The sequence below is a fragment of the Patagioenas fasciata genome, chromosome 1 (assembly GCF_037038585.1).
Source record: "Patagioenas fasciata isolate bPatFas1 chromosome 1, bPatFas1.hap1, whole genome shotgun sequence".
Taxonomy (NCBI): Eukaryota; Metazoa; Chordata; class Aves; order Columbiformes; family Columbidae; genus Patagioenas; species Patagioenas fasciata.
Window position 1 is genome coordinate 197,069,631 of NC_092520.1, and position 14,949 is coordinate 197,084,579.

Consider the following 14,949-nt stretch of genomic DNA (forward strand, 5'->3'; position numbering starts at 1 on the left):
ATCCTTGATATTTTTGTCCAGAGTAGACCTTATAAAGGATGCACATGTACATTTTGTTCAGCATTTAAAGTACTCAAAAAACAAAGACATAAGCTTGCATATTCAGAACTGATTGGAAGGTATAATTTTAGATGTAAAGATTTCAGATGTCCACTAGTGGGATCTGGTTCCCAGAAAATAAATGACCTTAATCTGATCTGTAACTGAGCATACCAGAATGGAGGTACCTAAGACCTGAAAAGGGAAGAGTAAAACTGAAATTTCAAAACACAACCAATGTCCTCGATTTCCCATTCCATCACTCAGTCTTCTTCTCTGTGCCCCCACCTTACTTATCACCTGGTGAAATTCCTTCGGTGATGTCATTCTCAGGGAACAAAAGTCTCACTTATAAAAGGATGTTCTTTATTTTTCATAATTTAGCTGAACCAACACAAAACTGAATACTGTAAAGCAACAAAAATTATGCAACATTTTAAATTGTTCTGTGTTTACTAAATAAGGCTACTATACTCCCTTTAAAATAAATTCAAACAGAGTTGGTAGAGTGAGGGATCTGGCTCTTGAGGTCTACATGTACAGTAAATGTATTTAGCATAATTTATTGCATGACATTTTAAACCTGACATTGGTCATTTATAGTGCAGTCAGTACATAACACTTTTCAAGTGGCTGGGCTTTAATTGCTACTGGTCAAAATCCTAAGATTAAATAAGAATTTTGTATATATTTATTTTACTTGAAGACAAAATCATCTATAGTTTATGTTTCCTGCAACCTCTGCATTAAATAAGCCTCAGTATTAGAGCAGGTCTTAAAATAAAATTGTTTAATCAACTTTTCATTTTTGTACCTTTCATCTATGGTCACTTGAACAACTTCTATACATTTTTCTTTAGTAGAATAGAACTAGCATAACACTAAAAGTTAACTGGAGTATTAGGTAGTATACTTGAAACCATAATACATTTGCCAGGAAGAAATTAAGCTCCCTTGTTGATTGCATCATATCAACATGTACCAAACTTGGATACTGAAAGGTACAGTAAAAGGGAAAAAGGTTTTGTTGCTCTGTTTCATCATAATTTCCCCCTCATCTATGCTGTCTTTGCTAAATTTTCACTAACCAATAATACCAAAAAAGTGGGCTTTCTAACAATGAGGTAAAACACTGAAAATGGGTTTAAGGAACAGGCTTCAAACTGACCCTTACATAAAAGTAGGGGGAGAAAAAGAGTAGAGAGACAGAAAAGAAAGGAAGAAAGGAAGAAAGGAAGAAAGGAAGAAAGGAAGAAAGGAAGAAAGGAAGAAAGACCTTGCTATGAAGAGCAATGAGTAAAATATTTTACACTCTATTTTTATCAGTACATAAAGACAAAATTAAAAATAAAATAAAAATAAAAAATGCCTTCCAACAGTGCAATGGTTGAATGCATTTATGTAATATAAACAACATTATTCTTTGCTTTTTCTACACAGTCCTCTCTGGTCATGCTTTACATCCAGAATGTCCCAATGGAAGAAAGCAAACGACACCAGTCACTTCAGAGACAACTGAAGTAATAAAACACAACTTAACTCTGAACCACTTGTCATGACTGTCAGAGTTATCACGTTAATTGTTAAATAGGATTTTCTACAAATATACAACATATAAAAACTGTTAAATATATAACTTTAGGCTTTTCAAAATACATTTAATGATCTCTTTCAAACAAGTGTTACTTTTGTTTTCTCTTTAATTAGCTTTCTGGTGCTAAATGGTGTATCAGATGAGACATAGGCCACAGATGACCAAACATGCTCTTTGCAAATACTGTATTATCCAACTTTAACTATCAAAAATGGAACTGTAGAAGAGGCATGTTTAACTGGTTAAAACTGAAAATGATTTTAGTACGAGAAAGTCAATCTAAGTACAGAGGAATAAAGGTGCCGTGTAGACAGTTTGTGTTCTTTTTGTCCAGGTTTTTCAAACATAGGTTGTTTTCTCTCGGTGTTCCACTACGTTCTCTCAAACGTGGAATTTCAAGAGCAGCTCTCTGAGTTAGTTTTTACTGCAGCTTTTCATAAAGACTTCTGCTGGAAAACAACATCTCAGCTCTGTGAAAGTTGAATCATGTCTTTGTAGAGACCTCCTACAACTTAATGACATAACTCTGTTAACAGTAAGATTTTGTCCACTTTAAAATAGATTTTGCTCTTTGGTCTATTGTATATACTGAAAGTATAAGAAAATAAAAGCAATTCAGACAGTTCAGGGTACAAGAAGAGTTTCTCTTTTGCACCTCAGTGTCCTCCCATAGGCAAAACAGTCTTCTCTAAGGCTGATTGGGATGATACTCTTCATTGTAGCAGATTCTTCGGATTAAAACATGTAGCTAACAGCAAGTCCAGCAGTGGTATATAACGCAGATGAAACGTTAACCATGAACTTTTTTGTATTGCTAATGCCCAAGCACATCTTTTTCTATATTCCTTAGTCCAGTGATCCTTAGAATGGCAGAACAAACTTTATCTCATGATGGGAGAGGAATTATGCTGTCATTCATGAGATACAGGGAAACAGACAGTTGAGCTGATGACATTTAACGGATGGTGATCCACAGCAGTGAAACTTGACTAAGTTAAGTAGCTCAGACAGAGCCTAAACCACTCCTTCGAGGATTCTGTGTTGCTGCATTTGTCAGGAGACCTGTAAATCAATAACAACAAATGAGTCAGTGTTTTCATTTACAATCCTGGTTATCTTTGCTGTCCATTATTTTAAAATATGCTCTATGAAGATTTTTCAAGGAGACAGTTAATGAATCAGAAGATAGTTATTTTTCACAGGAAACATTTTCCTTGAGAAACAACGGATAAACAAACCTATATTTTTAGTCATTATAGAAAATTAACACTTTAATAATTATTTCTAACAAAGTCATGAGTATAAATTGTAATTTACAATAACTTCAATGCCATCTACTTTCTACCAAGCTCCAGGTACATTCTTTTTTGGAAAAATAATATCACAGAATGTTCTATTACCTGCATTAAAGTTACATAGAACAGTATCTGATACAGATAGTGACAAAGATGACTATTACTTTTTACATATAGGGTATGATGAAAAATGGACACGAAAGCCATGACCGTTTACTAAAAATGCAAGCATGTTTATAGTGGATGCTTTTCTGCCTTCAAGTTTCCAATGAGCACTGGAGTGTGTCTAATTTAATCAATACTGCCCTCTAGTGATGCTATTACAAGTGCAGAATAATGTAAATAATGTTTATTAATAGTGAATTTAATCAGAAAATTGTATTAGTTACACAGCAGAAAAAAAAAAAAAAAACAGAATAAAAGATGAAAGAATAAAAATGGACAAAGGATAGCCTGATTCACTTGTTTAAAAGAAAATGGAATGAAAGCAGGGGTTTGAAAGAGAAACAAAACCAAAGTTCTCACTATTAAAGAAAACAAGATTTCTGGAAGACAGCACAACACAAATGAGAAAATAATGACTGATTTTAGCAACACGGAGCCAGCTACTCATGCTCACCCAAAATATCGGTTTAGAAATGGTTTCAAAATTACACAGGTACTGTACAAGACAATATGTTTTGAGGTGTTTTAGCAAGTATGATCGTTACAAAATGCCTTTTGAATGTTCAAACACTGTCTTCCGCTTTGGCTTTGTTCTTTCTCCAAATAGTCCGAACTGTTATCACTGATGGAAATATCACACATAACTCCAGAAAACACTGAACGGTGAATATGTAAGAGCAAAACCAATAAGAAAATCCAATTAACTAGGTTCAAGGATTTTTTTCAATCTAACTCTCAGAGCAGTAAACAAAATAAATACCTGTCTCCATATCAATTTAGTGACAGCTTAAAACATATGGATCTCTCTATATATGTATGTAGAAAGATAGATAGACAGACAGAAAGATGAATACTTTTCTTATAAGGCATAAAGTGTACGTCATAGATTTCTGCTTTTGTCCTCTCACCTTTTCCAGGAAAAAACACCCCAGAAATCTTGCAAACAGGCTTTCCTTTTCGGACTAGTGATCAGATCTCCAAACCACATGGCCTCAGACAGGCTGAAGGCAAAAAACCTCATTGATTATTGTGATATATTCCCCTCTTTTAAATATACATTCAGCAAGAGAAATTATTTTAAAGTTTTGCTTCTATTAATTGTTCTGCTTCCCCTTAATACTCTTTCTTGGGGCTTCTTCCCCTCATAAAATAACACAACTTTTAAGGCAGTAATACTTTTTAGGTAGTAACACTTTTTAGGCAGTGAGACACAAAGCAAAAGATTTATTGTTTATTAGGTCTGAAAGTAAACTACCACTGTGTTAAGAATAAGGCTGACTTAGCTCCATCTTTCCTGAATTATGCTGGAATGGCCCAAAGATAAAAGCAATAGCGTAAACTGCTAATAGAATATGTGTTTGGTGTTTTTCATAGTGTGTTTCTCCACCATATTGGTCCCAGGATAGAAGGAGAATTCGGGTACAAGCACATTCATTTGCAGATACCTGCTGCTTTGCCACTTTATGGACATAAAAACTTCCTTCCTGACTTGCTATCCCAGTCTCCACTTTGCACATCCCTGCTGCATGAATATGGTATCAGCACTTTAAAAGGAGAGAAGAAGGGAGACAGTTATGCATTTTCAAAATGCTGAGGCAGGACAGAGAGCAGGCTTGAAATAAAGTTATGACAGGAACAGATTAGAGAAGAGGAGGTGAATTTACAGCTTTGGACAATGACAGAAAAAAAAAAAAAGAGAGGGAAAAAAAAAAAAAAGCATAGGTTAGCCAGGGAAGTTTAAACATCATTTATTAACGAAGGCATGAAAAAGAAGTAAGATAGGTAATAGGAACAGCAGATAAAAAGGATAGAGGAAGATAGGAGAGAGTGTGGAGTTGGGACAAAAGGAAGAGGATGGACACCTATCCTCCCACCCCCTGGTTTTTCTTCTTTCATTCCGCATTATAGGTACATTAACCACTCACAAGAAAAACACACAGAACAACCAAGAAAAAATAGGGATTCCCAAAATGACCATAAAAAGGACTAATTTACTATTTATACTAATAGTTCAAACCATAAAAAGTACCACATCCCTGGTAGGCAAGTTTGAAGGAAAATGATACTCTTGATGATTGTCTGGCAGGATTTTCTGGAATATTAATTAAGTCAGTAAATTGCAATGAAAACTGTAATTTCATAACTACATACACAAAACTGCTTTAAAGCTTGGGTAGGTGTGTTGGTATTGTTTTGTTCCTTTTCTCCCTTCATTTCAGAAATTTGCAGCAGCATCAAATTAAAGACAGCCTGGGCATCAATCACATAGTACAAGATTTTCTTTTCTGTCCTTCTCTACACAGAATTCATCTCAGTTCTATGGACCATTGCACAAGTCTGTTTTCACTGATTTCAATTAAACCAGAATTTCTATGCAGTGCTTCAGATAGCAGGTTCTGCTTCCTTCTGAAGGAACCAGATGTTCTGGCTGTAAGTTCGTAGAACTCTTGATCTTCTTCAACTTCAACATATTGAGCAGGCATCTAGCACCAGAGATTAAAATACATTATCTGACTGCTTACGTCATTGAAGACCAAGCTCCTCTGTGCTCCACAGAATTCTGCTCAAGAGGAAAAATAATTTTCCTGACTGCATTATAATAGATAAACCAGAGCACAAGAAACAATACATCTCATATGACCATATATATCGTATCATAATTCTTGAATTGCTTGAGTATGTCCTAAGAATATTTGGCTTATTAGAGCAATTATAACAGAGTCCACTTAATAGAATAGAATAGAATAGAATAGAATAGAATAGAATAGAATAGAATAGAATAGAATAGAATAGAATTAGGGATGATCTATCTCCAACTGTGCCCTAATGGTACATAAAATAAAAGGATCCATTGTTTCATTCCTATGGTCAAAGACAACATATCTGAGTCACCTTGAGAAGATGGGAATATGTGGTGCTTTGCAGACTTACATAAGCTTCCCATCAAAGGAAACCCACTCAAAAATCTCTGTTTGTCTTTCAGTGTAATATCTAGGATCGACTTCAGTGACAAAATCTTTGAGTGTCTCATCACAAACCAGAAAACTGAGCCAGGCTTACTGTAACTGGTAAATATTTTCAGTCTGGACTGAGTTTCAAGCATGTCTGGCCTGACCTTTTGTTTTAAATGGAATCCACATAAATACCAACGATTCAGTGTCAAGCCTGGTAAAGCTTTAGCAGTTTCAGCTGGTTTCCACTCCGTATTTTCAGAATAAAAATGAAACTCACAGTGAACTAATCTCGTTATTTTTGCTACAGTAGCCAAGTGCTTTTACATGACTGACTATTGAAGTTATACAGCTACTCTGTGATGACAGTTCTGAACTGTCGATCATGTTTCCAGCACCAATTTCTGGAAAATTTCTGGATGCCTACAAAGTAACTGGTCATCTTAAAGAGGTTTCAGTGTTGCCTAACAGCTGAACTACTTGTCTAAACTAGGTATTTTACAATTTCAACTACAGCTTTAAAAATGCCTCTCTGAGTCCTAGGGTTCTGTATAGTACCCATCAGTGTAAACGGCTTTTGCTTTTGGTTTGGGTCTTCCTTTTTTCTTCTTGTACTATTATATGAAAAAAAATCAAACAAACAAACAAACAAACCCCACAATATTTTGCACAAAGTTAATTCACAGAGATAGATGTAGGTTGGGCTAGTCTGTGTCTCACAAATCTGCTCATAATGGAAACACTCCCAAACCTTTTACCAACTGACTGCAAATCAGAGAAAAGCATGTCTTTCCCCTCTGCTTCTGCAGCTGTCTGTTCTAGGTCCCTGAATAACTAAGCATGTATAATGCAGAAAGAAAGATATAAAAGCATTAAAATGCCCAAGGAAACCTTACACTGCCTTGCAAGATACCTCATGCTTTATGGGAATAAAAATGTAGATTTCTGGTGATGATCCAAGCAGTAGCAATAACCTGTTGCATTTATGAGAACTCCCATAGTACCTCCTGAAAATGTATTCTGTTTTTGTCCCTCCCTCTTCCTTTCTCCATACCGTTCATATTTGCAAATTGAACTGTTTAGTCTTCAGAAAAGGCAAGTTAATCTAACTTTAAAGTGCCTGTGGCTATTAGGAATAAGACAAACATTGAAGCTACTATACTTATTAGTGCTGCATTCCAGCTCACTGAGCTAGCCATGGGAAGGATATCTTCAGAGATCAAACTCTAAACCTGCAAAACTAGGAATAATAAGATTGGTCAAAACTAGTATCTGTGCTTATGGGTGAATGTTTATTGAAAGTAGCCTAGTGTATTCAGCAGTGCATACGCAGCCATGCTTTCCTGTGCTACACTCCAATGAAGTAGCATTCGTGAGTTACAGACCACAGAATCCAGTCATTAGCCACCTAGAAGAACACGCCTCTTCTTTAATACCCACCGATTGTTTTTTTTCACTTCTACTGTTAAGTCAGACACAAAAAGAACTATCTATTCCAACCCTGAGACTCTTTGCAAAGGAGGCTTTTTTTCCCCAATAACAACTATTTTAATATCAATAGTCTGCCCAGAACTAAAACCAAAAAGTACCATTTCCCCTTATATAACTCTCCTAGTCCTATTTTTGCAGCTTCCCCTAACCATCTGCCAGGACTATCAGCTTGATTATTAAGTTCCTTTTCTGCTAAAACCCTGTTTGTCTCCCATTACCTGTTTTGAATTTATAAGATCTTAGAAGGTGCTGGTCTGATCATACAGTCCTTCTTTCTACTGAATTGCCCATTACTTCACAAGCAATACTAGTGAAGGCACCGGCACAGTTCTTATACTTAGATAATCCTTAAAATGCATTAAAATGGTATAACAAAGTGTTGTAACCCAGCTGAAATACATTTGACACAGGGTCATGCAGGTGACTTGTGTTTAAGAGCTCAGGCTTAGGCCTATATAATAATGTAAGCTTGCTTTATAGCATCTGAGCATACGCAAAGGAAAAACAATGGTGGTGGCAGAAGAGCAAGCAATGAGAGTATCTCTGTTCAGAGCATTCAAAGCCCTTGAGTATCAATGTGAGCATGGGGGATATTTGGCTGGAGTAGCATTTGGAGCTATTGTGGATAACAAAAGAGCCAAGCAGGTCTCACTCTGCCCCCTCCATAAAAGTCTAGTCAGCTCCATGAAGCAAGGTGGATAGAAAGAGAGAATGACAAAGAAGATCACACATCTTGTAAGGTGTAACAAAGCAAAGCAGTGTGTTTTCATCTCTTGTGTGCTGGGTAAAATAGAAATACACTTAAAACAACTAGCTAATGGCCTTGAGTAAGTAACCCAATCATATCTGATTTCTTTTTGCTCTTTTAACATGTTTAGAGGCACGCACCTACATGAAGTTTTGTAGCAGGTAAAACTAAGATTTTTAACTGGCATGGAACTGTAAACTTGAAAAATTACTACTTCTCTGTCTCCTTTTTGCTCTTCAAATGAAAGCAACTTCAATATGAGCACAATTGAAACAGTGTAAGAATAGCCAGGGGCTTTCCCCAGGGTACCAAAGAAATAACCTGGATTTACTGCTCCCGAGGCTTTTCTCTAAGGTAGGAGACAGGTTGAGATTAAATTACCAACACATCTAAGAATGTGTTTTTATTTAAACGCAGTAACATGATGTATGAATTATGACTATTTATACCTTTATTGAAAGCATACTATATATAGATGAACAAATCTTAACAAAGACATAACCTTAATTAGATTAAAACTTTTTGTGGAAAAAATGCCTTTAATATTTCTGTGTACTAATAAAAATCTGTTAAATATTGTGATTCTCCATACAATGATGCTTGTATTGCCACAAGAGAAGAATATCTCATGAAGAAGGTGATGAGAGTTTTAACTACAAAGTTGGAAAAACAGACTTACCTATAGTTAAAGCTTACTAGTCTACCTGATGGAGAAAAAAACCAACCAAACCAACCCAACAATAGCCCTCATCTCTCAGCATTGAAATGTAAAAGTAAATTTTTCTAAAACACAACTGTTCTTAGACAGTCCTCTCAAATGCATATGGAAAACAATACAAGCATATATTACCACAAATTAATTCAGCTTTTTAAACCTTGATTCTACTCACTTTGAGTACAAACCCTAAAATTCCCAGCCTAACAGATTAATACATCCTTGTTAACAGGTTTATGAGATTTAGTTTTGGGCCTCAAAGATACATTATAAAATGTAAAAAAATCTCTCCCTGAAACACCTCACCACAGAAACAGTAAGGTTGTTCAGGAAACTGAAATGTATATTCCTTAAAAAGTCAACTTTCCTGTCTTGTATCAGATGAAAACCAAGGATTTTTAGAGATCCTTCAATCCTTCATTCAACCATGAACATTCTGAAATGACAGTGGAAAATGTAGTGATTGGACAAAGTATTTTCTTCAAGGTTTGGGGAGGATACTTCTCAACAGGGTAAGGGGAAAACTGACAGGAGTAGATCATTTGCATACAGCAATATATGTTGATCTTCTGTTTAATGACAACATATTCATCAAACTTAAAGACTTTCAAGTCCTCTTATACTTCCTTTCAGGAAATACTTGATGTTTGTTTCATGATATTTTCTTATTACCCTTATTACCCTAGTAACAAAGTAGACACATAAATGCATTATACTGTGTAGCATTCTGATTAACAGTGCAAATATATTTAAACCTAACACAAACTAGAGATGCATAAAATGTAGTAGTTCGAAAACAAACCAGTGTGTCACTGTCTACTGGAGGCACCGCGCTCTGTACACTGTGCAGCATGTTGGATCTAAATTCTTTGGCAAGATCACCATAGCTCTCCCTACCCTGTTTTTGTGGTATTTTGGCAAGCAGTGCTGTGGTGATCAGATTTCTGCAGAAGACTGAAAACAAACAACAAAAGAGGAAAAAATAAACTGTGGCAAATGTCAAGGAATTTTCTACAATTTACCATAAATTTTACAAACACAAATGACAGAACTATGTAAAAGCAGCTGCAATACAACTTTTGCAGAGCAGGAGAGGAAGTGAATTTGGTCATTTCTCCACACACAAACACATCAGTCTCAGAGAATCTTACCACCTTTTTTAGTTTCATGTGTCTCTTACTGAAGTGGGGTGAGTCCCCTACCTTGTAGTAAAACTTTTCTCAATCAGATTTTAGGGATTCCCAGCCCAGTGTCTCTTCCATGACAGCCCTTCAACTCCCTGTTATTACAATCTCCTTGGGTCAGATTCAGAGATTATGAAACCTGAATGTAGGTATCTATATGTGATGATTAAGTGCTATTTCAATGAGGGTCAACAAAACCTAGGGTTCAATTCTGCCTAAGCATAGATGCTTAGCGCCTGTGGGACATCCTTGGGCATCTCCTCTTATCTGCAGGTGCACTTCAAAATGCCTTGTGTCATACATTTGTGCTCCTGAACATGTCTTGGACACTTGGAGCATTCAGGCTGCCCTGGACATGTGAGTTCAGAGAACTGAAGTCTGTCCTTATTCTCTTTTCTCAAGCTGAAGAGTCCCAAACTGCTCCTGCTTGTGACTCAGTGGGCTCCATTTGGTCATGAGTGACCCGCTAGACCCTAGTGCAACTCCACATGCATCACTTGCCCAAATCACATTCTTGTGACTGAGCATTTCCTCTGGGTTGAGTCACACAGATGACAGGGAACAGAAATAAAATGCCAATCTTGTGATGAGTCCCTGGCCTAAGAAACCAGTAGTCACAGTTCAGTTAGCTAAAGCTATGAGACAGACCATGAAACATTTGTGTGGGTCTGTCCTTAACAGAAAAATGTCATTACAGTTATCACACAATCTTAGAAGTTCAGGAGGATGCAATCACAGATAAGTGTCTTATTAGACTAAGCACATGTCATTACAAGTGTTATGAGAGCTGTCAGTTTGTTTCTTAGAAACATTTATCTGACCTTTGTTATCTTTCAAGCTTGTTTTCACATAAGAATGACAAATAGTAACATCAGACCTTGCGAATAGTTCAGAAATTATTGAGATATTTAAGAGATGCTTCTGGGTTAAATCAGAGTAAAATGCATTTTTCCATCTCTCACTTGTTCCAATTGCAGGTGTAGAAGGATGTTCCTACTTCATTAAACAGTTACTCAGACAAAATTCAATGAACTTGAGAAGGAAACATGCTTCAGGTGAAGACAGTGGATCACACATACCTGTGCTGTTCATCACAGTAACATTTCCAAGCTAATAATCTAATGCAACAAACCAACTCCAGGAACCACTAACATGAAACCTGTTTTTTAATATTAGATATTATAAATTTAGGATTTTAGTGTTTTCATTATGGTAGGATTTTTGCTGCTGAGAGCTCACAGATTTCTTTTACTCCTCTTGGATTTTCTCAGATTTGATAAAAACATACAAGAGATTGGAAAAATTTCAGCTGCTGGCAGTATCAAGCCCTTGGTTTCTCTGATATGTCTGGTTTTGTGAGGGGGAGGTTCTCAAGACAGAAGGAAGAGATATCACCATGTTTTAGCAGTTACAAGAAAGTACATCAAAGTTAAAGGGATAGGTCCTAAAATATTAACTATGGTCCAGATGGCTTGCGTGGGTGAAACTTGAGAATGTTTTATGAGAAATCACAAGAAACTCAGATGCTATAGAAACAAGAGACAAAACAGAAAAAGAGGAAAATGTATTACTGACTCTGTCAGACATGCTAGGCAACATTTCATAAATATCAGACGGAAGAAGTCATAATCAACCTTTCCTTTGAGGTCAGGAATTACACAGGACTAATGCACAAATGACATCATATGGTTTGAGTTTTTGCTGTCAGAAGGAGATCCATGCAGCATTCTCAGAATGGGTCTTGGCTTAGACTACGAGTTTCTTGGAGATGTCACTGTATCAGGATTAATTAACAAGAAATAGTTCGCATTTCTTGACATTGGCTGTGTTCTGCTAATTAAACAGAAATGGAAAAAAGAAACTTTTTTTTTTTTTTCCTAAGTAGAAAAGGAAAACTGCTCTCTATAAGAGTTAATGTGGGTGTGTTCCACAGATTCTGTGAGATTCACAGGAACCACCACGGGAATGACAACACAGACAGGCAAGTGCTATTGAAAGCCTTGCAAGGTACAAGCATATTTGCCCAGCAGTTATATCTGTTTATAAGGCTTAGCTGCAGCTCTCCTCTGTATACAATGATTAACTCTGTTCATAAACTGTTTTATCACTGTCAGACTCAATAGGTGCAAGAACATGTAAAACTATTTTGAATAATTTTGCTCAATAAATAAAAGGTATTTCAAAAAGTTAAACTTTCGTTTTAAAGTGAATCAATTACTTTTTCATTTTGCATCCCAGAAGTAGTACTGTATAATAAGATACACTATTATGAGTATATACCATTAATTCTGACATTTATTACTTAAGTAATTAGCACCACTTATTAGTAAGAACTGACTGAAATGTCTTATTTTCAGTGTCACAGTGTCGTTTGGGCTGTGGTGAAATTACATTATACTTCTATCTGAAAAATGAAAACCTGGGCTCTAATAATTATCTCATTGACCTTTGGGCTTCTAAAAGCCTAACTTAGAATTTTGTTTGTCAAGGACACTTTTTAATGGACAACCAGACATTTTTGAGTTGGTTATCCAGTTTTTTCAGTGCATACTGCAACTAGACACACAAACCTTGGTTAACTTATTTAGGTGTCTTCAGTTAGAGTGCAAAAATCATATTGAACGCTCTAAAAATGTACAATGTAAATGAGATGAAATCTTACCTTTCGGAATGACCTGTGTCTCTCCAGTGATGATGGGGAAGGCAAACAGCAATGAGTTTCTAAAGTCTCTATTTTTTTTTTTTATTCTAAAAAAATCTGTTCTTCTGTTTGTTTTTTTTTTTTTTGTATTTTATTTTAATAAACAATTGTATGCTGTGCAACTTCAAAAGATAAGATGATGTTTTCATCTTCCTAGGAAAAAAATATTTCAGGCTAAGATATTAACAGCAAAATAGCTGCTTTTCTAATTAGTACATTTGATGCTTAGCTTCTTATCATTACAGCATGGACAGAGGACACTTTGATCTACATGTTTTAATCAGTGTTAAGTAGCATTGGGCCCTAATAATTTAAAACTGAGAAAACCACAAAATGAATTGTATACCTACAAATTTATTTGATCAATACATCCTATTATAATATGTCAGTATGAAACGTTATAATTGCTACTGATATGCCATATAACAATGTCATAAGAGTAATGAACATGTGAAATAATGTGATACAATTAAAAAGTTTATTTTATATTCCAGCATTAGAAGTATTGAAATACTTCAGTGTCAAGAAGAAGTGAAAATAACAAGTTCTAACACATGTGATTAGTTATTGCACTGATTGTTTTTTGATTTAATCTTTTGTTCAGGACAGTTTGAAATTATTCCTGAACCTTCTCCCTTCCCTTTTAAAAACTCCACACCAGCACTCTATATGACTAAAAGTTTGGGTGAAGAAGGTTCACTTTTTTACAATATATGCACTGTCAAGTCTTTAAACTTACTCTGATAAAGTACAATTAGTTAACCTCTGGTACTTGTTCTTCATACAGACTTTCAAAATGCAGAACAGCTATATCAATGTGTAATGGGGGCCTTTTCACCATGATTTTCCATTTAAAGGTGTACTTATGCTGATATTTGATTACACTAGTGTTCCTCTATAAATAGTAGAGTATCTGCATATTCCATTCCAGTTCTGTTCCTGGGAATTCTCATTCAAAATATGTCAATGTGGTAAGTCAGAGCTCTGACATCTGGAATGCTCTGGGCTGACTCCAGATAGAAAATAAACAAACAACAAAAAAAATCAATATTTACCAGAGGTCACCTTTCTCAAACATGGACCAGACACCCATGGCCAAGCACACACAAACTGCAATTTAGGACTTTGCCATCAAAATGAACAAACAGTGTGACTTGAACATGATCCTGTCATTCCTAGCAATGACACTGCTCACTTCTGAGTTGGTCAATTGTGAGATGGGCCAAAACCACACAAACAGTATTAAAATTTGGAAAAAAGTATAAGTATCGTAAGCAGACATTATTCAGAAGCTACAGATTCAGATCTGTATTAATGTAAACAAAGAGATATACAATTTTGATTTAAAGCCTCGTACACAGTTTGATCTGAAATTAGTGCCAAGATTCATCAAAAGCTGTCAATTCCCATTTGCTGCGCTAATTTGAGACGTTCATGTACATGAATCTAAGTATACTTTTTGTTTTTCTGCAGTCCTGCAGATTCTCCTGAGACCATTATAACTGGCTTATTTCCCAGTCATCTCTGTAAAGGATATTTTGCTCATAGAAACTGTAACATAGTCTCCAAAAGTGAAAAATGTGGCAGAACACTTCTGTCTGGCAAGTTTGTGAGTTAGGGGAAGGAAGTGTTTCAATCTCAAGATACGAAAGATAGGCTGAACTCTTCATGAAGTCCTTAAGGCTCACAAAATGACAAATAATTTTAAAAAATGCTCTTCAATCCTTTTGCCAAATAAATGTAATTATTTACTTGTTGATTACATTTCTGCTGTTTAATATCTATAATAAAAAGCTTTTTATTTATTACTGATCAACTGTGTGAACAAAGACTGTAGAACTCACAATTCAATTATTATCGCAAATAAGGCACATAGTCTAACAGCCATACTTTACCTTAAACATAGTTCACAGCTGTCACCTACAAACTGAAAATAATGTTATTCACTGGGATTTTGAAAACGGAATAAGGCATACACTTCCGTAACATTTCAATTATAGAAAGAGATAAGGGGTCTAAGGAGAAATTTAGGGGCAGTATCTGAAAGTGGTATGGCTGTTAGCATA

The 14,949-nt window shown here is 35.6% G+C and overlaps 1 protein-coding gene across 4 annotated transcripts in view; it reads right to left on the reverse strand.

The window, feature by feature from the left end:
• Window positions 1-388: 388 nt before the first annotated feature.
• The window catches only part of TAFA5 (TAFA chemokine like family member 5), a 415,042-nt gene continuing 400,481 nt past the window's right edge, over window positions 389-14,949 (reverse strand). For 3 of the 4 annotated variants that reach the window (XR_011737063.1, XR_010651854.2, XR_011737064.1), the window contains 2 exons: window positions 4,002-4,094; window positions 389-2,695 (listed from right to left, as the gene is read on the reverse strand). Coding sequence is in view for 1 of the 4 variants with exons in the window: in XM_065845124.2 (XP_065701196.1) it covers window positions 2,687-2,695 (9 nt within the window). In the remaining 3 variants the exon portion in view is untranslated. The remainder of the gene's footprint in view (window positions 2,696-4,001; window positions 4,095-14,949) is intronic. The other variant, XM_065845124.2, reaches the window with a different exon arrangement.